Source organism: Squalius cephalus (genome assembly GCF_949319135.1).
Source record: "Squalius cephalus genome assembly, chromosome: 1".
NCBI classification, from domain to species: domain Eukaryota; kingdom Metazoa; phylum Chordata; class Actinopteri; order Cypriniformes; family Leuciscidae; genus Squalius; species Squalius cephalus.
In genome coordinates, this window is record NC_137122.1 from 56,471,361 (window position 1) to 56,498,358 (window position 26,998).

Consider the following 26,998-nt stretch of genomic DNA (forward strand, 5'->3'; position numbering starts at 1 on the left):
CATTTTATGGGATGCCATATAAATATACCTATAATTTTTTTCATAAAAACAAACTCTCCTCCACCCAGTGCTATTCTATCCAGAGTTACATTTGAACACACATTGTGTGTTAAAAATCTACACAACATGTGTCAAAATACCATCAACACATGCTGTGTGTTGTTTTTTAACACATCTCTTTTTAGAGTGTTTCCAGAGTTACATTTTAACACACATTGTGTGTTAAAAATCTACACAACATGTGTCAAATTCCATCAACACATCTTGTGTGTTGTTTTTTAACACATCTCTTTTTAGAGTGTACCTGCATTTACAGTAGATATAGCATTTTCCTTCAGGTCACTCCGTTTGAATGTCCACTGCGAGATCTTGTCCTTTTAACAGGTTTTCCATGCCCTAGTCATTTGTTAGTTGCATCTTGCTTCTCCGTGTTCAAAACAAGTTTCAGTCTTTCAATATAAAAGCCTTCTCTACTGACTGACTCGCTCATAAAGACAGTCTTTTCCGCCATAATGGCAAAATAATGTAACTGTGTGGTAACCGTTTTATAAAAGCTGGATTAAAGGTGCACTGTGTAATTTTTATCTAGTGGTGAGGTTGCGAATTGCAACCAACAGAAGTTACGGTGGCCTACAGGAAAATATAGCAGAGAGTAGCCAGTTAAGCAATAAGGTTTCTTTACAAAGATAAACTAAGAAATTAGGTTTGCTAAATTAGTCAGTAAAACGATATGTTATTGCGAATATTGTTGTTACTTGTTCATCATTGTTTCAGTGTTTTATTCGCTGACTTTAGTTAGCTTCTTTGCACGAAGAACAACATAGTGACGAAACGTGTTTGTCCGTTTAGGGCTACTGTAGAAACATGTCGTCGCATTTCAATGTAAGGTGACCCGCAGTGTTTGTAGATAGAAATGGCTCCTAAGAAAATAAAACATAATATTTGCGTAACGCCCTTCAATGCCCTTCAGACAATATTCACGAGACAGCACAGCCTCTCATACCTTATAGGTGACATATAATAGCCAGAAGGTTGTATAACCTGATGTCAATTATGGGTGTTGCATCATAATTTACATCAGGTTATACAACCTTCTGGCTATTATAGGTGACATATAATAGCCAGAAGGTTGTATAACCTGATGTCAATTATGATGTAACACCCATAACCTTCAAGCAATTAAATATGCAAGCAATAACAAGAGGCTGTGCTGGATCGTGAATAAGTCACAGCCTCTCATAGGCTTATTGGGGGGGCGGGGTTGTTGGTTGTCTCCCTCTGTAGTTTTGGTTTGAACTTTGGGGGGTTGAAGTGTGAACTGGTCGGACATTTCCAATCTCTTTATTGAACTCTTTGAAGCGTCAGTTGTGAAATTAAACCAGAAATGAAACCAACTGCTGCATTCCTGTATTGCTGCACGAGAGACCTATTCAGTGGCTCCACACCTCATTCCATTACATGCGCTATCGTGTTGGAATTCTTTATTTCTAACAGTAGCCTACTGAAATTTTGCAATTTCAAATAAGAAAATAAAGTGTTCTTTTCAACCAGTCATGTGTAAAACGCACAGCTTCAGAGTTTAACAGAGAACTGAAGATTACATGCATGCAAAACACCACGATGTAGGCTACTAAAATATATATATATATTTCTGCCTGAGCATTAAACATGTATCCTTGAGAATATCAAGGATATGAATGCTGTCCAGTTAGGACTTGGACAGCATTATTTCTTAATTTCTGCATTCAGTGTCTTAAATGCCACATGATCTTTCACAAAAAGGCCTATGCTGATCTTGTGCTCATTTCTTATCAATGTTGAACACAGTTGTGCTGCTTAATATTTTTGAGGAAACGGTAATATGTATTTTTTTCAGGATTCTTTGATGAATAGAAAGTCAAAAGAACAGCATTTAAAGGAAATAGAAATATGATGTAACAATGTCTTTATTGTCAATTTTGATCATTACAAAGCATCCTATAAATAAGGTCAAGTCAAACCCTGAATATTGATAACTAACCAGATTATATTCATTTAAAATTTTACATTTATTTGCATTATGTTCATCTAATGTCACATCCACAATAATACTTTTAATAAATAAAAAAAATGTAAAAACATTTTCTAAAGTGTCTTCACTAGGGCCGGGACTCGATAAAAAAAAAAAAATCTAATTAATTAGAGGCTTTGTAATTAATTAATCGAAATTAATCACATTTTAATTGCATATAAATTAGGGCTGTCAATCAATTAAAAATAATTGTGTTGAACATGTTATTGAAATAATGTTCAAATGTTCAAAGGGTGAGCATTGAAATAATTGTGCCTAGCAAATAATCAATACAATACAATTGAAGATTATTAAATTATTGAACATTATTAAATTATACATTTAATATTAAATCATATTATATTTATATATTATATTAAATTATAAACATTATTTACACTTGCTTTACAGGTTTTTAACATTACTTCGAAAATGCTGCAATTTAAAGTTTGAGATGTTTTTCATGTTTTAGAAAGTATTTTTAGACTTTTGTTTTTTCAGAATAAAACTTGTTTTACAATCTTTAGCATGTGTTATATTTTTAATGTGTTTAATGTGTTTAAGCCATTGCTGTAAGTAATTTGACAGTTAACAATATTTTAGTGTACAGTTAATCACAAATTCAGTCAGCATTGCCATGACTCATGCTCCAACTGCAAACAGGTTGTAATTGAATACAATTGTATTATCCCATGATGAAAGGTAAGACGGTGAAACAACGTCACGATATCAACGTTGATTCAATTTGCAAAACAGAAGCATAATTCAACATTGGTTCAACGTCGACATAGCTGCTACAATCTTTATTCACCAATATTGAAAGAAGAGACAGTGAAACAACGTCACGAAATCAACGTTGATTCGTTTTGCACAATCGAAACATATAATCCAACACTGATTCGACCTTGGTCCCTTACGTTCACCGCTGTTTTTTTTAGTAAGTAAATGTTCCAATCAATGATCCAGGCAGCGCCAGCGCGTTCTCGTCTCCCTCCTTCATTTTACAGTCGAATGGTGGCTAGAACAGCTCCAGGTTCAAAGGTCAATACGGAATGGATTAATCTGCGTTATTTTTTTTAACGCGTTATTTTTTCTCAGCGTTAATGTCACAGCCCTAGTCTTCACGTTCTGTTTACGCTGGAGGTGCGTACCGGCCTACTTCGAGCACTGTGTATATCTCAGTACAGGTGAATGTCATTAAATAATCGTGTAACTGAAACTTAGAGTCCTCGTCCTTCTCTCCACCCTGTATATACTGATCAGCTCCCTTTTCTGAAGTTCTAAGATGGTCTGGGTCTCAATCCCTCCACTGTGTTGACCAGTGCGTTTGAAATTCTTGGGCATGTTTTCGAAATAGTGGTGCCAAGTGCCTTTACTGTTTGCGTCAAAGCCAAACACACGGACCTAAGCACAGAAAAACACATCAGCAGAAGTACCTGACATTAGTGTACAGCACACAAACCGTAGACAGTAAGCCACAAGAGCTCTGTGAATGCTAAAAGCTTTACCTCATCACAGATGTGCAGGGCGAACATCAGCACAAGGAAACCCGTGGATGGATAAGATCTTTTAGACTTAGGGCCCTATTTTAACTATCTGAAACGCAAGTATCAAGCGCGAAACGCAAGTAACTTTGTGGGCGGGTCTTGGGCGCTGTTGCTATTATACCGGCAGGATAAATGACTCTTGCACCCGACGCAAATCTAAAATGGGTTGGTCTGAAGTAGCTTCATTACTCATAGGTGTGGTTTGGGCGTAACGTGAAATAAACCAATCAGAGCGACATCTCACATTCCCTTTAAGAGCAGGCGCGTTTGTTCCATAGCGGATTGATATTATAACGTTGGATTTGCCAGGCGCACGCCAGGAGCGGTTCACAGCCGAGGAGACCGACGTTCTCGTCAGGGCCGTAAAACACAGAGAAGTGACATTGGGGATGGAGAAACACACCCAAATTAGCTTCGGTTAAACAGGTGTATAATAATTTGGGTAAATGTGTAAGCTAGATTTATGCCTATTTTTTCACATCTTCATGGACACAACAATGATTTCCCTAATGTGTTAATATTTTTCCTTGTAATAATGTATGGTTTTCTAAAAATGAGAACTGCCTGAGAAGAACCTGTGTAGATGAGATAAGCAAAGTGTATGCGCGTTGTGCACACGCTACATTGGTTATGGCCAAGCATGCGCCCTTAAAATAGCATATGAATAACATGTGCAACGGGCCACTGACTTTAGACTTTTAGATTTTTCCTGGTCAGTGGCGGAATTGTTTTCTAAACCTGCAAAATACGTTTGCGCCGGAACATGCCTCCTCTTTGCGCTGAACCGCCCCCGGGAGCGCAAATGCATTTGCTAGTTTACCGATGTGCGTCTGTGGAGGGAAAAGTCCACTGTGCGCGGGTGCAAAATAGGAATGATACATGCGTCGGTGTACTAAGTCAATTGCGCTGGGTGCAAGATAGGGCCCTTAATGTGCAGCCACGAAGTGTGCACATAATGCATGAAAGCAGGGTGTATAACCATCACCTGGAAGAACGAGAGGACCGTTAGCGAAGAACAAAAAAGGAACTTTGATGTTGTAGCCTTTACAAGCTACTTCAGAATCTACAATGGGGTCTAAAAGTCTGACAAGATCTGGGACTCAAAACCAGATAATGAACAATTCATTTTAGGATTTAAACCGATTTAAAAAAAAAGAAAAGTTACAATAGCTATGTTTTCGTCCAAAGTTGCAAATTTAACTTTAATTGACCATTCGCAAAGACCCGCCCCTTTTAGTTACTGTTGCTATGTCCGACAAGCCATGCCGCTCTTGCGCCACACCATGTTCTCACAGTGAAAAATACATTGCGGAGGAGAGAGGACACTGACAACGTGCTGACAGACAGGACAGAGCAGGTTACTTTTGATATGAAACAAAGTCTCACCTTTCAAATTTGGTCATTTTTTAAAGAAATTTAAACAATAAATATCGTTTTGTTGCTCTTTAATGTGTCTGACAGATCGCTGTAGAGCCTCAGTTAAAGCTGCTCATGAACCGATCATTTCTTCCTTCTAGTTAAAGGGATACTTCAGGATTTAGCATTAAGCTTTGTATTAGTAGAAAACCTGTAGTATTTTCGAATTACCATGCTTTCCACCCTCATATCCCCCTGAGAGGAGAGATTTATGTATTTTTTGTCTGGAAAAAATCCTCCGATGACGCAAAAATCGTCATTTTGCGTCATCGGAGGATTTTCTGTCCAGAGGCTAAAGACTACAGCCAGTAGATGGCGTTGTTCCGCATGTTTTCAGCCCGCCCATACAGGGTGGGATCTCACTCACAGAATGTACACACAGTCAGCCGTCTTTCTTTGGAAGCTAAGCTATAGCAGGCTCTTGTTCTGTGGAGAAAGCTGAATAGTAGGAGAAAGCTGAGTAGTAGGAGAAAGCTGAGAAAGTAGGGGTTACCATCCTCCTTTTCCCTGACTTGTCCGGCGGCAGGATCGTTCAAAATGTCCGGGATTCGGCTTTTGCTTTCTGCGGTCGCCATTCATACATGCACACCTCTTGTTTCAATCTAACTGAATTCATTCCGATCGGTGAATCTGAATGTAGTGTTTACATGAACGCTAAACAAGTGATCGGTTGATGTGCGTTTTAACATTGCTAAGAAAATTCCCGCACCTCCGTTGCGAGACCGGCGCGTCTCAGTAATCACGCCACCGGCCTCGCGCCGTTCTCCCGCGGCCGTCAGCCTCGTCCTGCTCGCCACAGTAAACATAATGAATGGCGACTGTAGAACGCAAAAGCCGAATCCCGGACATTTTGGGCGATCCCGAAATCCCAGGCAGACTCGTCACGGAGACTCACTAGTAGCCTAACCTTGTTTTAAACTGCGATCTCTTACCAGTAGGCGTGGCCTCCTAGGGCAGCGAAGCAAGTGCATTCTGGGAGTTGTTGTCTTTCATCCACATGAGCCAAAAATACATTTTCTGGCTTTTCTCAGTCTAGAAATCTCCAAATTAAAAAAATTCTTCACATTTCTTCTACATAAATGACCTATTTTAAATACACATTCATCTTTCCAGAGGTGAAGTATCCCTTTAATTTATAGCATCAAATAAACATGAATGAACATAAGAAGGAATGTTGTTTTTAACCACGGAATGACGTCAGTACTGTACACACCGTTTTTCAAGTTCAAATCCTCCAACGTTAATCTACTAACTCTCCTGACTGCTTTGTTGGACAAAAATGCCGGATTCGGCAGATTATGATTGGTCAAATTACCTGTCAATCAAACTCCCTGCAAAGGGTGCACCTCATTCCATTCCATCACTTTCCACACCTCAATCCATTATATGCAAACAAAAGTCTCAGGTTAGCCTAGAAATCTAGACGCACCCTAGCGGCAGCAAAATTGATTTTGCAGTCAGGGTAGTCTAGCAACTCTCCGTTGACTTTCGGAGCTGTAAAAACCTAAATTGGGTCAGGCCAATCACATTGCGTATAGAGTATGCGGGGCGGGCTTAACATATTGACGACAGAGTTGCGACGGTTTCCTTGCTACTTGAAAACAAAGAATGGCTGCTGCTGCTGGCAAACAGCGGTCTTTCGAATCGGCTTTGGCCGCAACTCTGGAGGACTTGGAATTAAGCTTTTCTTTGAGAAAAGAGCAAAGAACGGCACTTAAGTCATTCTTAAAAAAGGAAGATATGTTCGTAGTTTTTGCCGGCCAGATTCAAAAGTTGAATCTATCAACTAACGTTAGCTCCGCTGTTGGGAAAACGCTCTGGTTGGTTGAAGCGCTGTCCTATTGCGAGCAGAGGGAATTTGAAAGACAACTGTTTATCCCGCCCCTCGGATTGAGCCGTGTCTATGGTGAGTTGCCAGACCTAACATCTTGATGTAGGTCTGGCTTGCCAGGCTAGTCTCAGGTAACTTTTTGCATAAAACATTTGCGAATAAAACAGCGTATCCATCTCATGTGTTCAAAAGAACAAAATTGTCCCTTCCTGGCAAATTGGCGCAAAATATCTAATATGGAAGTTGCGGCAATGTGGCTTTTTTCCCCTACATCATAAATGAGTTGTGTCTCAGAGCAAGCAGTCGAAACCCAATAAACACTGTCTTGTTATCTTACGTTCGAACGCCTGGTGTTTGGGAATCCAATCATGTGAGACACTTCTGGGAGGGAATTAAACCAAGTCATTCTGATGACAAACTTTGGCTCAGGCATATCAGAAGAATGACCAAACCAACATTTAAGATACTATGCAATGAATTTGGTCCACTGGTTAGTCCAGTTATGCCATCACAGTGAGACAGAGAGTTGTCATGAAACAGCAGTCATTTCCTCATAGTATCATTATTTCTGTGATACAATAGTTCAAATTATCATAGAAGTACTGGGATAAAAGTTTTAATATAAACACTGATGTCTACGATAGCGATAGAGTTAATCAGCTTTTGATAAAAACTTGGTGCTTAAAATAACGCATTTATCGATTACATTGTTTCGCCACAAGCGACAAGTGACTGTTAAAAAATGTATTTGTTATTGAATCATTTATTAAAGAGAATGTAGTACTGTATGATGCTTCTAAAATAAGTCAGAAAAATGTGATGAATTGTTTTTGTAAATATGACTCATCTTATACATCATGTACAGTCTGTAAGTGTATGATTTGAGTTTACCTCATTACAAAATCATGACTGTCTATAAGAGGACCATAGAATGATCCTACAAGGTTCCCAGAGTTCCCCACCACAGCACAGGTTTGGCAGCAAGATGGACCAGCGTCTCCGTAGTGTTCCTCTCCAGGAATGACAGAGAACAGCTGCTGAATCACTTGAGAATAACTAGCTTTGCTCTTAGTAGACTGTAGAGACTGTGGGTGGATTAAAAACAAATCTTATGTCACAGCATGAAATTATATTCAAATAAAAAATCAATATAAATAAGATTACATTTGAAAATCACTAAGAACAATTTATATAAACTAGCACTAATGATTAGTTAAAAGACATTAAAACTTTACAAAATATTTATATAAAAAAAATGCTGTTTTTGAACTTTCTGTTAATCAAAGAATCCTAAATAAAATGTATCAAGTTTCCACAAAAATATTAACCAACACAACTAGTTTCATAATAATAAGAAATGTTTCTTGAGCATCAAATAAGCATATTAGAATGATTTCTGAAGGATAATGTGACACTGAAGACTGAAGTAATAGAGAATAGTAAAATAGAGAACAGTTATTTTAAATGTTAATATTATTTCACAATGTTAATGTTTTACTGTATTTTTGATTAAATTGACAAACATTAAAAAAATTACAGACCCCAAACACACATTATATCATTAGAAAACCCATTCTCCATTGTTCTAATTCTACAGTCAATTTTTAAAGAATTCACTCCCATTCAAGTCATCATTGATAATCTGAACAGAATTGTCCACACCTCAAAAAGTTAGATTAAAACTTCACAAAAAAGGACAGCACTGCAATTCATAGAATTTCAAAGCAGTCACACAAGAGTATAATTTCTTTAGACCAACACAACAACAAACTGAGTCAGAACTGGTATTTCATGTTGTTGATTAGATCCACTATGAAGGTGTTGGAGTGCTATAAGGTCAAATGTTTTTTTTTTTTGTTTTTTTTTTAAGATTATGGCAGACGAGGCCAAGAGCCGTGAGAGCGGAACGAGGCTGGTGGAGTGAATGCAAGTACACAAGTCAACAAAATAGGGTAAGATGAGCCACCCCCTGTCTCTTGGCAACTGTACACTTTCATTGTCATGTGACCATGTATTTCGGAACCACCCACAACTTCTGCCAGACTGTGAAAATGAAAGGCACAGGGGAAGGCACTAGGCTTGCTACAATAGTCGGTGTTATGGGTATTACACAGTGTTCAGTCGCAACACCGGTTTCATCACTTTCATTTTTTTTTTTTTTTTTTCATTTAAAGCATTAAACGCAATTAACACAGTATCCGTTTTTTTCTGTCACCCATTGACTAGCGTTGTATGATCACACTCTTATTAATGCAAATGCTTTTAAACCATTCAAGCGGGACAAGACAAAAGAGACCGCGCTGTCTGTTAAATGCCTAGTTCACACTACACAACTTTAAACATCGGCAGATCGCTGTGCTGTTTAGACTACATGACTTGCTCTGGAGTCTTTAAGTCGTTGTGGTGTTCACACTATGTGACACTACGTAAATGATCTGCAACAGGGATCATTTGTACACACACTACACGAGCTGACAACAACTTTGTCACCCAACGACTCTATCCGGTCCCAAAACGTCTCAGGTTACGACTGTAACCTATGTTCCCTGAGAACAGGGAACGAGACACTACGTCATCGACGCTTTGGGGAAACGCCTCAGGCGTGACAGGTGTCTGAAATCAAATATCAACTCACGGCAATCATGTTGACCGGCGACAGCCCGTGAATCACACTGAGCTGTCAGTGACAGCACTCCCTACCAGTCATAACCCAAGCTATAAGATACCACAGAAAACCTCCATAAACATCTTAGTTTAAAGGAAGGTCTACCTGGGCCAGCTCAAGGGCCTAGGACCACAATTTCAATAGAAGGGGTCCCTACTAGGGAATGTGGCTAGGGAACCCAAGGGAACCCCAGCCAGTCACTATTCAGGGGAACGCCACCTGAAATGTCACCAGGCAGGCCTGATCTGGTGTCAAAACATAAGACACACAGTCTGGCTACTTCCTGTCTGTCCGAAGACAGAGCCTCTTGCCTTAGGTAAGGCATCCAACCCGAGGGACTGCAAAGCTGGCAGTGAACCACTCAGCCCAGATCTCAGATACGGAAAATACCGGAAAGTATGACTCAGCATAGTGCTTAATCCGGTAGGCAAGCCCTATCAGGGAGGCCTGGTGAGGCCTGCTACCTGATAACCACAGTATGTGGGAGCTATATTCAGGAAGGCCTGGTAAGGCCTATAACCTGATAACCACAATATGTGGGAGCTCATATTCAGGAAGGCTTGGTGAGGCCTATAACCTGATAACCACAGTATGTGGGAGCTCATATTCAGGAAAACCTGGTGAGGCCTATTACATGAAAACCACAGTATGTGGAAGCTCGTATCCAGGAAGGCCTGGTGAGGCCTATAACCTGATAACCACATTATGTGGAAGCTCACCTTCAGGAAGGCCTGGTGAGGCCTCTGACCTGATAACCACAGTATGTGGAACCTCATATTCAGGAAGGCCTGGTGAGGCCTATAACCTGATAACCACAGTATGTGGGAGGTCATATTCAGGAAGGCCTAGTGAGGCCTATGACCTGATAACCACAGTATGTGGGAGGTCATATTCAGGAAGGCCTAGTGAGGCCTATGACCTGATAACCACAGTATGTGGGAGCTCATATTCAGGAAGGCCTGGTAAGGCCTCTGACCTGAAAACCACAGCATGTGGGAGCTCATAATCAGGAAGGCCTGGTGAGGCCTCTGACCTGATAACCACAGTATGTGGGACCTCATATTCAGGAAGGCCTAGTGAGGCCTATAACCTGATAACCATAGTATGTGGGAGGTCATATTCAGGAAAGCCTAGTGAGAACTATGACCTGATAACCACAGTATGTGGGAGCTCATATTCAGGAAGGCCTGGTAAGGCCTCTGACCTGATAACCACAGCACGTGGGAGCTCATAATCAGGAAGGCCTAGTGAGGCCTATAACCTGATACTTGATAACCACAGTATTTGGGAGCTCATATTCAGGAAGGCCTAGTGAGGTCTATAACCTGATAACCACAGTATGTGGGAGCTCATATTCAGGAAGGCCTAGTGAGGCCTATAACCCGATAACCACATTATGTGGGAGTCATTCTCAGGAAGGCCTAGTGAGGCCTATGACCTGATAACCACAGTATGTGGGAGCTCATATTCAGGAAGGCCTGGTGAGGCCTATAACCCGATAACCACATTATGTGGGAGTCATTCTCAGGAAGGCCTAGTGAGGCCTATGACCTGATAACCACAGTATGTGGGAGCTCATATTCAGGAAGGCCTGGTGAGGCCTGTAACCTGATACCTGATAACCACAGTATGTGGGAGCTCATATTCAGGAAGGCCTAGTGAGGCCTATGACCTGATAACCACAGTATGTGGGAGCTCATAATCAGGAAGGCCTGGTGAGGCCTCTGACCTGATAAACCACAGTATGTGGGAGCTCATATTCAGGAAGGCCTGGTGAGGCCTGTAACCTGATACCTGATAACCACAGTATGTGGGAGCTCATATTCAGGAAGGCCTAGTGAGGCCTATGACCTGATAACCACAGTATGTGGGAGCTCATAATCAGGAAGGCCTGGTGAGGCCTCTGACCTGATAAACCACTGTATGTGGGAGCTCATACTCAGGAAAGCCTAGTGAGGCCTCTGACCTGATAACCACAGTACGTGGGAGCTCATATTCAGGAAGGCCTGGTGAAGCCTATTACCTGAAAACCACAGTATGTAGAAGCTCGTAACCAGGAAGGCCTGGTGAGGTCTATCACCTGGTGATAAGCCACATTATGTGGGAGCTCACCTTCAGGAAGGCCTGGTGAGGCCTCTGACCTGATAACCACTGTAAGTGGGAGCTCATATTCAGGAAGGCCTAGTAAGGCCTCTGACCTGATAACCACAGTACGTGTTTGAATGGGGAAATACTCCTTGACAGCCAACTCCTGGGAGCTCACCTCAGGGAGGCCCAAGCGCTGTCAGTTGCAAGATGGAAACTGGTCAAGGAGGCCTGCTAAGGCCTACTGCCTGACCATGCAGCCTCCGAAAAAGCTTAGTTTCTTTTTTTTTTACGAGAGGCGACACTGGCTCTCTGGGCCTGTCTATGGTCCTCAGACCAAGACGGGCCAGGCCTTCCCGCCTGCTTGGGTGCGGACCCGGATCTCAGCGGTATACAGATTTTAAAAGCAGCTGAGTGCACCCTCGCCTCCTTGAACTTTTCAACCACCGCCTCAACGGAAGGGCCAAAAAGTTCAGCGGGCGAAACTGGCAAATCGAGGAGAAAGGTTTTTTCTTTCTCTCCGATGTCAGCCAGGTTGAGCCACAGATGTCTCTCCATGGCCACCATGGCCGCCATCGACCGGCCGATCGTGGCAGCAGATTGTTTGGTGGCCCGGAGAGCAAGGTCCGTGGTGCGGCGCAGCTCAGTGACCACCTCAGGGATCCCGCAGCAGGTCGGCCTGGTATGCCTGTAACACCGCGAGAGTGTGCAGAGCAGCACCGGCCTGACCCGCTGCTGTGTATGCTCTGCCATTCAAGCGCCCGTTGTTTTTAGCGGCTTGGATGGCAGGGTAGGAGCTCTCAATGTCAACGCCTGCCCAGACACGAGATTAGCCAACGTCTCGTCAATGGGCGGCATCGACACGTACACATCATATCATTACGCCTGCTGGACTCATGGTACGGCAGCAAAGTTTCTTGATTATTACGCAGGGATGAGAGTATAGTTCCTAGCCATATCAGCCTAGAAAATCGCAACTTTTCATTTTCCGTCGGCCTTAGTACACGATGTAACTACAGAAGAGTCAAGTTTTAAATAGGAAAAATATCGAAACTCTTTGGTCATTTTTTTGAGAGAGATGCTAATGGTCTTGTCCGATTCAATGATCTATGCTAAGCTATGCTAAAAGTGGTACCGCCAGACCCGGAATTCGGCTGAATGGATTCGAAAACGGTAAAACTCAACTGCTTAACTCTGGGGGAGTTGTAAAATGAGCCTATTTCCAAAAAAAGTGGAGTATCCCTTTAAGTATTTCACACTTTGGCGAGCGCGGATCACCCGCAGATTTGCACGCAATTACAGCCCGACCTGTCGGCGAGCTCGTTAACTTGCAAATCGGGCTTAAATCGGGCTTAAAATCCTGTAGTGTGAACTAGCCATAAGTCCTGCCTTATGTGACACACACACACACACGACCCACAGAAAGACGTGCGTCAGTATCGAGTTCTCTTTCAGGCTTGAACGAACCATAACACACACAAATTATGCCAAAATGTCTGTTTTGTCGAGTGTCCTCATAAGAGCAGTCTTAAATGGGTAAAATAAAGTCTTAAATAAATGTTAAGATTGTGAGAAAATGGGATGCGTGTCAGATCTGCGTCATTTGCAGAAGCGGCTGGTCTTGAAATGTCACAAAGGTAAGAGAGGCGCCAGGATGATTATTATACCGGCAGCCTAATAATCATATATGCACTCTGCTATATTTTAACACATCTCTGGCGAACGTCTTCTTCGCGCAAAAGAAAAACTGTTCATGAAGCTCAGTGAAATGCAACGACCTATCTGGCGTTTCCTGATGGATCGAGGTTGTTCATACGTGCAATTCACACAAGCTCGTATGAGACTCCTGCGAGCATGCGCTTTGAGCTATTAATGTCGTGAAAAAATTCCTAGCAGGACACTGACAATCCGCGGACCGAGCAGGTAACATTTAATATGAAACAAAGTTTCAACTTTCAAATTTGGTCAGTCAAAGAAAATTAAACCATAAATAGGCCTACTGTTTTGTGGCTCTTTAATGTGTCGTAACAGATTGCCTCAGTTAAAGCTGCTCGTGAACCGATCATCTTTTCTTTGGTTGATTTATAGCATCAAATAAACATGAATGAACATTGGAAGGACTGTTGTTTTAACCGCGGAAAGATGTCACTACACGCCATTATTCAAATTCAAATCCACTGATGTTAATGTTCTAACCATAGATATCCATATAAGGCTAGATGTCTTACAGCGGAGTCTCGAACAGCATCACCGGCGGCCATCTTGTCACAGGCAGGCTTTCTGGCGGGCTCTGTGTTACCTGATGTAAGGTGAGTGATCAGCACGAACCCAAATACTCTTATCTCGCTGAAATCTTGACGGATTTACAAACGGTTTGGTTTCTTACAAATGTTATTAACGTGGCTATAATTCTGGATGCTTGAACATGTTGAAATATATAATATTATAATTATTCATAAGTATGCAGTGTCGTAACTACATCTCTGACGTTTATAACAAACCAACCCGTTTGAAAATCAGTAGAAAATTTAGCAAGTTATGGTTATTTAAAAAGTACATGCACCATTAAAACACAATGTTACGAGTGAGCGAGCTGACTGTGACAGGATGGCCGCCAGGTGCGGACGTCGACCTCCAGTGGCCAGCAGCGCGCACGAGACATCTAGCCTTTATTATATGATATCTATGGTTCTAACCAAGCGGCAACCTTCCTGTCTCTCTCTTGAAACCAACACGGAAGTGAATTAAACGGCAATTCATCAACTGGCCACTTGAGGCTGGCTGCAAAAGTGAGTCAAATCTGCATCTCTCCCATGTTGAAATGCCCAACTTTACTGCCTGTGAATTTTTTTTTATAACTCATCCGTTTAAATTATATTAAGCCTTAAATTTCTGCATAATTAAGGGTGTCCACTTTTGAGTGACAGGTGAATTCCCGCTGCTGTGGTCATTAGTCATCATTAGTCGTTTGTCTGCTGTCTGTTAGCCGTCACGTTACCTCAGCTAATTGTCTGACTGTAAAAATAAATAAATTCAGGATTGGCGCGCTGCAAGATGGCGACGGTAGGCTACGCCCCCTTTAGGCTTCAAAAACGGTTTTCAGAAACCTAAGGGTGACATCACGGACACTACGGACACTACGTCCATATTTTTTTACATCCTGAAATTACTGTAGGCTACTTTCATTGTAATTTTGCCTCATTTTCCCTTATTTTGAGAAACACACAGGTAAAATATGGCTCATTTTACCCCACTCTTCCCTATATAACATTGTGGTTTTTGGCCATTTTTAACACTAAGGATGGAAATTAAAAGGCCTACCTGCCACCAGGCATAGATGTCGTCAGTAAGCCCGCTGTTATTGAGAGAGAGCAGTGGTGGGACATCTTGTCTGAAGCGTTTGGTAAACCACTCATCGTCACTTGCAGTCAAACACTGCTCCATACAGGCACATGGTTCTTCATGAAACAACTGCTCCACCAGGCTATTGTTCATCAAATGTTTGAACCGATTATAAGGAACTTTATGTATGGTCACTGTACTCAGAGCCGCCTTAACCTAATGTTAGGCCCCGGGGCTGAGAGGTTTTGTAGGCCCCCCCCATCCCCTCAATTTATAGAGTCTCATTTTTAAAAAGTGTAATATCTAGGTAATCTACATCACAAAATGCATTAGTTTCTTTCGAGACCTACAACAGTGAGTTTTCCCTCTTTGAGCCAGAAAACACCATAATATTGTTATTAAAGGTCCCGTTTTTCATGTGTTTTTGAAGCTTTGATTGTGTTTACAGTGTGCAATATAACATGTGTTCATGTTTCGCGTGTAAAAAAACACAGTATTTTTTACACAATTTACTTATCTGTATACCGCTGTTTTCACTGTCCTAAGAACGGGCTGATGACTTCCTTGTTCTATGAAGTCCCTCCTTCAGAAATACGTAACGAGTTCTGATTGTGCCAGCGGTTCCTGTGTTGTGATTCGACAGCAGCTTAGCGCACGTTGCCCGGAAAGGTCACGCCTCTTACCATTGATCTCTAAGTACAGCGTCCCTGGGAAGGCCAAACAAAGGTGATTGGACTCCAGGATGAAAATAACAGAGTCTCGACGACATGGCGACAAACACACTCTACAAACGCAACTCTTCCTCTTCTCCGTGGGAGCGCAACAAGACCACGCCCCCTTTTATTGTGTATTCCTGTGGGCGGAGGTTAGTCAAAAAACTGTTCTAGTGACGTCATTAAAGAAGTAAGTAGAGGGATGTAGTCCAAACTGGCCGTTCACTGTAGGCGACTTCTGTTAAATAAAATATCTCGCTTGGCATTGAACTTTGAGCTTTATAATTTTACAGATATTATTTATACTCTAACAACAACATTACACACTAACTAAAGTTTGAAACATGGGATCACGAAGAACGGGACCTTTAACATATCACTGAGCCCACTTGAGCATAAACACAAAACACTTTATTTAACAACCACACACAGCAACTTATGGTGATGATAAAACCAAAATGTGTGAAAGTATGATTTCAAACAATATTATGAAAAACATCACCAACCATCACCTGTCTGCACAAACATTGATAATAACTGATAACAGCATAAGCAAAGAACAGCAACAAATCAAAGTAGGAGCCTCTTCTCTGGCCTCAGCGGGCCCTTTGAACCAATCACATGCACCTGCACAGACACACAAACACACTCCATTCAGCACCATGGATAGCAACATGGCCTAATGCCAGGTACCAAAAAGATAAAACTGAGCAATATTTATAGAAGGTTTGCAGTATAAATGTACATTTCTCTTAAAACAATGCACAACCACAACAATTTAAAACCTGCACAGCACAAGCTATAAATACAGCACTTTCTTACCCTTTTAGAAGTGCTTTTGTCTGATCTTCTTTGAAGAAAAGGCCCCAATTAATTCCTTAAAATCAATTTGCAGTTTGTTCATCTTTTTGTGCAGTGCCCTAGCCTCCCCTCTTGTGCTCAAATTCTGGTTCTCATCATCATCAGCAATGTTGAGTAATGACTGCTGGATCCCTGTGTAGTTCTGACATAGGGCTTTGGTTGCGACAGTGAGTGCTGACCTTCTTGTGTCAGAAAGTGATTTCAAAGTCTCTTTTCTCTTATAATCATTGGGCTGCAACCCTGCCCTGATCATCTGCCAGCGTGAAGTGGTCTTTGATGAAAAGTTGAACAAAGCTTGTACAAAACTGAAAAACTGTTCAGTCTCCTCACAGCAGTTCACACTGTTGAACCCCACCAGGTTTAGGGTATGTGCTGCACAGGGCACCCACTGTGCCAATGAGCTGATCTGCTTGATGCGGGCCTGCACGCCTTGTCATAACATTGTCCTCTACAGTTATTAATGTCAATGCCCATCTCCTCTAAAACACTAATAGCTGAGTTGAACAGTGCTTCTCCCGTGTGGCTCTCAATAGGGAGGAACTTTACAAAGCGCTCCTCTATACAGCCCTCTGGTGATACGTACCGCAGGATGAAAGTCAGCTGGTCCACATGTGTGATATCTGGCGTGGAGTCCACACTGATAGCGAAATACTTTGCGAGTTTCACTCTGCTGATTACTTCCTCAAGCACTTTCTGTCCCATCAGCTGTATGAATTCCTCACACACATTCAGGGAGAGGTAGGATGGGGTTCCTATCAGCGTTTCCGTATTTTTCAATATGAGCCTTTAAAAAAGGATCAAACTGACTGATCAGCTTCATGCACCCCAAATAATTGCCGTTGTCGGTGTCTCCAAACCTGTGGCTGTCACCCCTGAAAGCAAGTCCCCGTTCAGCCAAAAACTTCACAACAGTAACAACTCTCTGTAGAACCTGTGTCCAGTATTCACACTCCTCATTGAACTGTTTATTGAGTTCTGAGTCCACTGTCCCACTGTCAGCTGCTTGACTGATTTAAGCGATCATGGCTTTTCTGTGAATGTCACAGCTTTCATGTTCTGCTATCATTAGCATGTTTCCAGTCAAAATAACCCCCACACACAAATGCTGACTTTTCCTTGTTCTCGCCAAATATTTTGCATGCAAAACAAAACACACTACCTGCTGATGGTGAATAACAGAGCCATTCTCCGGGCACACACTCTCCGTTACTGAGTTTCCATTTGAAATACATTTTTGAGAAAAATCTTCTCTGCTGTTTAAATTGGCGTTCCGATGCCGACACGTCAGCATCTTTATTTTGACAGGACTCCGGTCCCATTTCTGCCCAATAAGCCTGCACTTTTCTGTCAATATTGTTTCCCCAGCGGCCCGGGTCACTGTTATATGAGTCATCTGACTCGTCTCCCCCTAACTGGTTTGCGGCCTGGTCCTCTCTCTGGGGCTCGTGTGCTCCCCCCTCCTTCTCCTCCTCCTCCTCCCCTCCACTGCTGCGGGCAGTCCCCTGCTCCTCTCAAGCTACATCCAGCTGCGCGGCCTGCGCCTCCTTCGCTCCCTCCGGTGTGTGGGATAGCGATCTTCCTCCGGTGCTGGGTCCATCTTCAGTAGCAGCTGGTTTAAAAAATCCGGAGAGCCAAATGGCCCATACAGATGAATAGCCCATTCAGATGTATGGCCCATAGAAACTGATTGGTGTCAATGAATAAAAAGAATCAGCATTGCTCAGAGTGTTAGATCGATCTCCTGTGGGAGGTCCTAACAGGTTTCTATTGTTTGTAGCCCATAGGCTGTCTCCATATAAAGTTCTGTTTCAAAAACAGAACTTTGGGTTAAGATTGTTGAAGGGCAACATGCTAACATCGCTGCTGAAGGACTGCTACACTACACACCTTCAATAAATTCTTCTCCCCACAAAACTCTGGTCAAGCTTACTTATTTTATGTATTGGAGAAATCTAATACATTGTCGAGCCACCCAAACCACTGCTCGGCCAAATACACCAAAATCTAACAGAAGTGTACTAGCGGAAACACTTTCCTAAAATTAATTTTCTCAGAAACGGAGACAACGATTTTAGAAACCGATTCGCTAGTCGGATTTTGCATGATATGAGAGAATACTCACCCTCAAACTTGTCTATGTAGCTCGAAATATATAATTTAAAGCCCTTCTCTTTCTTACTCTTAGATGTGACAGCTAACTGCCTCACAATATTGTTAACCGCTGGAAGTTCTTGTAAACAGCGAGTGTAATTTGCCATTATCTCCACCTAATGCAAAAACGGCTTCCGACGCAGCACCGGATGTAACTGGGTGGACTGAGACGAAACGCAGAAGCGATCGTGCATAGAGCCAATTTGATTGCCATGATTGGAATGTTTTTCAGACACTGGTTCACCTGGAGTGCGTTCCCCAAGAGCGTCATTGACGCAGTGTGAGTTCCCTCTCGAAAGGGAACCAGTCCCACAAGTTTAGGGACAAACATAAAATTGTCTTTGGTTTGGCAAGACATGAAGCTTTCAGCACTCAGATGCTCTAATGATCCAGATGACAAGAAATAAAATGTATTGCTGAGTATTGCATATATTTCCTGGCCATAATATATCTATACAGACTTCAAAAATACTTTTCAAGAAATACGAGAAACCTGCCAGCCTGACCTCATCAATTAGGTAAGTTTCACCATTTATATACAGCGGAAATGTAATTGTCTTATCTTGTGCACTTAAAATTCGATCAGTGTGATCAACTTAATGTTCTTGTCTTTGAAATGTAACGTTTATAAAATATTGTGATGGTGGACTGAGTAGACACTTCTATTGGTGAAACACAGTTTGATTTTTTTTATTTTTGTTTAATATTGTTTTATGTTTTCAATATTTAACCTAAATGAAATAAGTGATAACCTATATCTGAAACAATTTAATTTATGAACCCTCTGATGCATTAATTAGGCTATAAAATAATGAAGTAACATTTTTTATTATTCACGTCAAAACAATATAGATTCAATTATTTTCCCTAAATGAATGATGCGTTAAAAAAATAGCCTAATAATAATTAATACAACAAAAGTGCCCCTTTTATTGCACTATATGATTTGAATTACTAATCGAAAGTCGAGTTTAAAGTGACAATTCATGCAGAAAGGACAGAAATGACCGTGAGGACCGTTATACATGATTTTGATGAGTATATTTTTACAGTGCGGTGGTTTGAACATTACACAAAGAACTGTTAAACAGTCATTTAAAGCTATGACACTATAATGTAAATCATGCATAATTTTTCTGACATGTCTTTTTAATTACAAAACTGTTTTTTGTCCAGGAACACTACGCAGGCAAAATATGAAAGTCTTCAACAGACTGGCGCCTGGTTACATTACCTTGCCTTTAAGCTTCATGACAATATTTCTTCTGTACACTCAAAACGCCCCGATGGACGATACCACATACGCGTTTGATGATTTAATATTCGAACCTTCATGCTCCTGTAAAACTTGCGTCATGGGATTTCTGGACGATGACTGGTTCATTTATCGGTATAATCCCACCATACCAGCTCTCCTCAACAGAAAAAACAGCGTGTTACTTGGAGACACGAACAAATGGTGGAGGGTAAGAATTTAAAATATTAAAGGTGTGGTCCTATGATTCACTGTACGCCAAGTGAAATAAATAAATACACAAAGCCTATAGTGTGTGTGTGCGTGTGTGTGTGTGTGTGTGTGTGTGCGCGCGTGTGCACAAATTTGCTATTTTGCCAATTTGCTATTTGCTATTTGCTATTTGCATATTTGTGATAGCTCAGATTCCCTCAGGCATTTTATCCTGTAAAACATGATAGCCCCATTACATTAGTTATTTATTCTCTTTAACTCCAATTGTCATGACAAGTTTTGGATTTTGAACTCAAGTGTTTAAGTTTTCAAAAAGTAATCCATTGTCTTGACTATTTATGAGTTGAAACAAAGGTTGTCTTCCAATTGAGTTAACTTTTTTTTTTCTTTCTTTTTTTTTATGGCAGCAGGTTTCTAAAGGTCAACCAACTGAATATTTTACAATGGCAGTTTTCGATTTATGAGTAGTTCTTTTCATTTGACATATTCTGTACCAGAATAATTACTGCTTATCTTCTAGGCTTCTAGAAATCTAGAAACAACAGTCAGGCAGCCAGTTGAGGAACACCCTGTGAAAGTGAAGATAAAAACATTAGCCTACCTATCTTGATACTTATCTTGATGATCTTAACAAGATTGTTGTCTTGATGCTAATTTTGAATATTTCTATAGGGTCTACAACCGTCAAAGCTCAGAGTCAACTACACAAATGTGGTGGACACATTGTTTTCTCTCTTCCCCGATGAAGATCATTACTCAGACGCTGGTCCAGATCGCTGCAGAACCTGTGCTGTGGTGGGAAACTCTGGGAACCTCCTGAGATCCAACTACGGTCAACTAATAGACAGCCATGACTTTGTCATAAGGTATTAGGCCGGCGACACACTGGCTGCGTGGCGTGAACGTGGCGTTTCTGTTGTGTGTCAGCTAGCGGAGATAGGGTGCTTGGGTGCGGCCGCCGATCTTGCGTCACTGGACAGGAACGGTGTTCTTCTTGATAGCATTCTTTAAGCGCAAGACGCGAGAGAACACGTCTGCATGCCCGCTGTTTTGTCTTAAATGGTTGAGAAAGAAAAACAGTAAGCCGAATCAGTGCACTGACAGCATATACTCGCTGCTGCCATTATGTTGATCAAAGAACAAAAGAAAAAGAAAATCACTCACAGAACTTTTCTAACTTTAATTAGCTTAATATTTTATTTGTCTGTTGTTCGGTGATGACTGCTCCAACTGCAACATGAGTCTGTGCATGCGACCTTGAGATGCGCTCCCTGTCAAACATAATTTATCCTTATTTTCCTAATTTTGTTAAACATTTTTCTGGATTTCTTTATCTTTATTTTATTATTTTTTTAAAATTATTATTCGTATGCTATTTGTTTTTATACAATTTGTTCTGCAGAAGAAGAAAAAAAAACTATCCTGTTAATTCAGAATAGCAGAGATAGCCCATCCAATTTATTAATAATAATAATAATAATAATAATAATAATAATAATAATAATAGAGTAGGCCCATTTTATTTTGGTTTGCAGGCTAATAAAAGTTCATCAGACAAACAAACGGTAGAAGTAACTTTACCCGTTTCTGAATATTAATTTAAATGTTGCACATAATAAATAGGCCTAATCAAAAAGCACAAACATGACCATTGTAATAAAAAAAAAGAAAATTTCGTTATATCGCAAACGTGAAATTGCGTTGCTTTCAATAGGCTGCACGGGTTCGGAGTTTACAATGTTGGCAGCGCCGTTACAGTATAGGCTATATTGAGCATCTGAATGTGCAGAATCTTTCTGTGGTGCTGAAACATTTTTACTTGACTGGTAAACTGTTTTCTTTGTTTGTCAATACAAACTTGTCAAAAAAAAATATGTGGCTTTTCTTTGTGTTTTATTTAACATATAAGCTTACTTGGCTTACTTCAACAAGTGACACATTATTACATATGCATTCATCAGATATTTTACGTTTTTTTTTTTTTACGGTTTTAATTTTAAAATGAGAGTCTAGCTCCGCCCCTAGCAGCAAAGACAACGTCGGCATGTATTGACGGCAAAATAGGCCACAGAATATTTCGTTCTGTATTGACAGGTGCAATATTTGAAAATCGATCATTATCATTGTTATTATTATAAAATTACATTTATATCTGTATTTATGTCAAAACCTAGAGACTTTCAAATATCAAAATGTAATTTATTAATATGTATTCGTGTCAAAATGACATATACAGACATCTTTTCCTATTCTATTTTGCCTGGAAACGCTTCCGGCACGCTTGCGTGTCGCGTGAAAAATAGGCGTCGGTTCTATTTCTAGCATGAACGCGTTTGCAAGCTCTAACCTGTTAACATGGGAGCCGAAATAAAAACGGACACGCCACGCAGCCAGTGTGTAGCCGGCCTTAGAAGAACAGATTATTGCACAGAATAAGTCTGATAAATGTTCTCTATACAGCAGTGGTTCTCTACCCTGTTCGTGGTATATCTTTAGCAATAATCTTCTTTTGGTAGCCTGTCAATACCCGTTGCCTGTTTTTCTCTCAGGATAAATAAAGGCCCGACAAAAGGTTACGAGAAGGACGTGGGGTCTAAGACCACTCACCGGATTATGTATCCCGAGAGCGCTGTGGACTTGGATGACAACACACATCTGGTGCTTTTTCCCTTTAAGATTCGTGACATGCAGTGGCTCATAAGCATCTTCACCACTAGACACATCACACGGTGAGTACTGTTTAATAAAAAATAAAAAAAAATCATGAAAGCAAATAAATGATTATCTATATCTTTTTGTTTCTCAGCACATACACAGGAGTCAAATCTTCAATCAAAGTAAACAAGAACAAGGTGTGCCCATGTCATTAAATCAATGTAAATGAAACTCTTTTTTAAGCCCTATAATAAGCAGGAATGAATGTCTCATAAATGTTTTGGTTTCTGTCCAGGTGATGATCCTCCACCCTGGTTTTATGAAATACGCCTACGAGAAATGGCTGCAGAAAAATGGCAAATATCCTTCTACTGGCTTCATTACAATAGTATTTGCCCTGCATGTCTGTGATCAGGTAAAACTGTTTGCATTTTTCACATGATGCTTCAGTTTTAAACTGGCATGTGCAAATTTAATCGTAATTTAAATGTAATCCCTCCCAAACTAAGTGCAAATAGCAATTTGAATTTGAAATAAAACAGTGTGCAATAATAACTCTTTGTTTATTGTTAACATATGATTATATTTGTTAAAGTCATAAATGGATGCTGTATTATTGGGACATTACTTTATAATAATATTCCACTATTAAATGCCCGCTAGGCACTTTATTTCAACTGTTCAAATATGTTCTTAATCTCTATTTAAAATAAATGCTACTCATAGGCCTAGTATGTTCCTGGATTAACATCTTTGTTGATCCTGGTCTGGAAAAACATTCCAGTGAACCAATCTGATTTGAGGGACAAGTTTACAGTTTATGTCAAGTTTAGACTTACAACCAGGGTTAGGTGCTTCTACCTCAGTGTTATTTTCCTCTGATTTTATGGATAAGTTATGGGAAGGGTCAGATTTAGGGGTATGGATAGGGTTTGTCCTTTCGGACAGGAATATTTTTCCAGTTTCAACAAAATATGTTGATCCAGGAACATGCCTTGCTTGGCAAAATTACGGTGAAGCCTGCACCCACCTTACTCTCCACTTCACTGATTCTGTTATCTGCTGGATTTCTTTGGTAATTCTGTCTGGCTCAATCAGATAATGGTGGCAGAGTTTGAGTAAATAACCTCTGCCAAAAGGTGGGCTATTTGCACTTGGTGACAGTCCTTAACTTTAATGATCATTTCCTTTTTAAATAATATTAATGTTATTAACATTTTGTATTTGCATATATGCCTTTTATCCCAGCCCCAAACCTTGTGCATGTCTTTTCAAAAATATTACCAATTTATTTAGTGGTAAAACTTGTTAATGAGAAAAAAATACTGAGTGCACTATTAAGAAATGCATGTAGAAATGTACCGTTATGAAATGATATCTGAATAGCTTTTAACCCAGTGCCATATTGCCACCCGCTAGATAACCCCGAAATGGCAAAACTCCTGACAGCTCTGTCTTTTACACAGGTGAATGTCTTTGGGTTTGGAGCTACAAGTAATGGAACCTGGCATCATTACTTTGACAAATCTCACACTCACTTTAAAGGCGGCCCTCATAAAGGAGACATTGAAAACAAAACAATGCATCAACTTCAGCACAGAAACAAGATTTCAATATATAAAGGGTATTGATAAAGAAAACTGTTCTTACATTTAATGAAGGATTTCAGGATGGATTAAGTTCTGAGATTGCTACAAAAATGAATGTTAAAATGAATAAATAAATTTCAATGTCTTTAATATAAATGTTGGCTTACAATGGCAATGTTTTGAGAGCTGTAGAATGTCCTACTCTCTATTTCCATTTATAATGCCTTACTGTACACATTGTAAACATATATGTTGTTAATGTACTAATATATAAGACATCTGGAATGTTAAAGTTTATGTGGATCACTATCTTGTATTATAAAAAATAAATGAATAAAATTAAAAGGTTGAGACTTTGCAGGCATGCATTTTGCAGAAGAACAAGTTTTCCTACTGCTCATAAAACATTCCCTACTAGGCTTAAGAGATATAACAGATGGAAAGGATCTCCAGGTGACTAGCTGAAGATGTTACTGTAGCTTTACCCATTAATAGTACTTGAGAATAAATTCCAGCACAGCGCTACAAATAACCCTTCACAATAGATACTGCTTTAAAATGAATTCTGTTAGAGTGAGTCCACTGAGGATGAGTTGTGTAGAATCCAATTGCAGTTTTATTAAAGCAGGCTAAAAGTGAATGAATACAACATAAACAGAACAAAACAATGACCTGAACAAAGGTGAAACTTGGCTTGAGCGTAAACTTGACACAGCATAAACTCATGGAACGGCAGTTACACAAACAAAAGGCTCGTTTGAGATCAATCAATTAATGCATTTATAAAGCACAATAAAAGTCTATAATGCCAATGTTGGCATTTTGCTGTTTTAGAACGAATAATTTATGTTCGTATACAATAAGCGAGTGTAAGATTACATTACAGTTTTTTTTCTCAATTGCTTTGGCACATTTGGAACAGTCTTAACTTTATCTGAACTGTATGCTGAATTGTCACTGTTTAAATGAACATCAGAACTAAAAAATGTAGTGACTCATAAAACATTCATGCTTCAAAACCTGCTTATTGTGTCAATAAATTGGCCAATGACATCAAAATAAAAATGTTTTGTCATTGTGTGATCCACAGTGGTCAAAATATTTAAATGTCTTTTCACCATGGTAATATTTGTTATATACAAATTGAATGTTTTTTTTTTTTTTTTTTTCTATTTTGTTGGCGTTAAGAGTTTGATCGTTTCACTGTGAATCAACTCATCAGTTTTGATCAACAAGACATTTGCATTTAGTTATTGTGCAAATTGTAGACTCTTTTGCACACATGAAATTTGCTTAAATCAATAAGAAATTCAAATCTGATGTGAACAAGAAACTAATTGTTCAGAGATCTAAGCTTGTTTTGAGAAGAAGAAAAAAAATCTCATTCGAGAATTGAGCCATTTGCGATTGAGAAGACTGTGTGAAAAATATGACAGAAAACAGATATGACTGATAGAAAAATATGTGATTACACAACCATTAATACACTTGATGTTTGCTTTGCGTTTTCTGAGGAAAAGTTTCGGATAAGAAAAAAAATAAAACAGTCCCTTCTGGCCGCAGTGAATAAGGTGATATGCACAGACCGATCGGTTTATAACATCAAAGTACCGTGAGAGCAATTCAAAAGCATAAGGAGCAGTCTGCTCTCTATTCGCCCTCGCGGTATTTTGATTTCATTCAGCCATCGGTTTGTGCAGCGCCGGTTCAAGTCGAACAAGCCTTGAATATGCCCCGCCCCCAGGCACCTCCCCCTTCATGAGTGTATAGGCCTATGCCCCCCCCCCCCCCCAGGGTCCTCCCCCTTCCGTCAGTGTATTCACCCCCCAGGCATCTCTCCCTTCATGAGTGTGTACGCCCCCCAGACTCCTCCCCCTATCATGAGTGTATACGCCCCCCAGGCATCTCTCCCTTAATAAGTGTATAAGCCCCCCCAGGTTCCTCCCCCTTTCATCAGTGTATACGCCCCCCAACTCCTCCCCCTTTCATGACTGTATAAGCCCCCCAGGCATCACCCCTTTCATGACTGTATACGCCCCCCAGGCATCACCCCTTTCATGAGTGTATACGCCCCCCAGGCATCTCCCCCTTCATGAGTGTGTACGCCCCCCAGGCACCTCCCCCTTCATGAGTCTATACATCCCCCAGGCTCCTCCCCCTTTCATCAGTGTATACGACCGCCAGTCATCTCTCCCTTCATCAGTGTATAGGCCCCCCCTAGGCTCCTCCCCCTTTCATGACTATATAAGCCCCCCAGGCATCTCCCCCTTCATGAGTGTGTATGCCCCCCAGGCACCTCCCCCTTCATGAGTGTATACATCCCCCAGGCTCCTCCCCCTTTCATCAGTGTATACGACCCCCAGTCATCTCTCTTCATGAGAGTGTACTCCCCCAAGGCATCTCCCCCTTCATGAGTGTGTACGCCCCCAGGCTCCTCCCCTTTCCATGAGTGTGTACGCCCCCAGGCTCCTCCCCTTTTCATGAGTGTGTACGCCCCCCAGGCATCTCCCCCTTCATGAGTGTGTACGCCCCCCAGGCACCTCCCCCTTCATGAGTGTGTACGCCCCACAGGCTCCTCCCCCTTTCATGAGTGTGTACACCCCACAGTCTCCTCCCCCTTTCATG

The 26,998-nt window shown here is 40.8% G+C and overlaps 2 protein-coding genes across 2 annotated transcripts in view; one reads left to right on the forward strand and one right to left on the reverse strand.

Annotated features, from left to right (window-relative positions):
• Positions 1 to 17,212, reverse strand: part of LOC307171738 (CMP-N-acetylneuraminate-beta-galactosamide-alpha-2,3-sialyltransferase 1-like) — a gene marked incomplete at both ends in the record, with an annotated part of 64,243 nt that extends 47,031 nt beyond the window's left edge. The window contains 3 exons of the mRNA XM_079893532.1: positions 7,736 to 7,929; positions 12,283 to 12,407; positions 16,963 to 17,212. Coding sequence (XP_079749658.1) covers positions 7,736 to 7,929; positions 12,283 to 12,407; positions 16,963 to 17,212 — 569 coding nt within the window. The remainder of the gene's footprint in view (positions 1 to 7,735; positions 7,930 to 12,282; positions 12,408 to 16,962) is intronic.
• LOC307155765 (CMP-N-acetylneuraminate-beta-galactosamide-alpha-2,3-sialyltransferase 1-like) lies at positions 13,820 to 24,415 on the forward strand (the record flags this gene model as incomplete). The annotated part of the gene is made up of 7 exons (XM_079866694.1): positions 13,820 to 13,903; positions 19,838 to 20,127; positions 20,802 to 20,995; positions 22,679 to 22,858; positions 22,936 to 22,981; positions 23,080 to 23,199; positions 24,251 to 24,415. The coding sequence occupies exons 2-7, from the start codon at positions 19,858 to 19,860 to the stop codon at positions 24,413 to 24,415; spliced, it is 975 nt and encodes a 324-aa protein (XP_079722820.1). The 5' UTR covers positions 13,820 to 13,903; positions 19,838 to 19,857.
• Between the last annotated feature and the right edge of the window lie 2,583 nt (positions 24,416 to 26,998).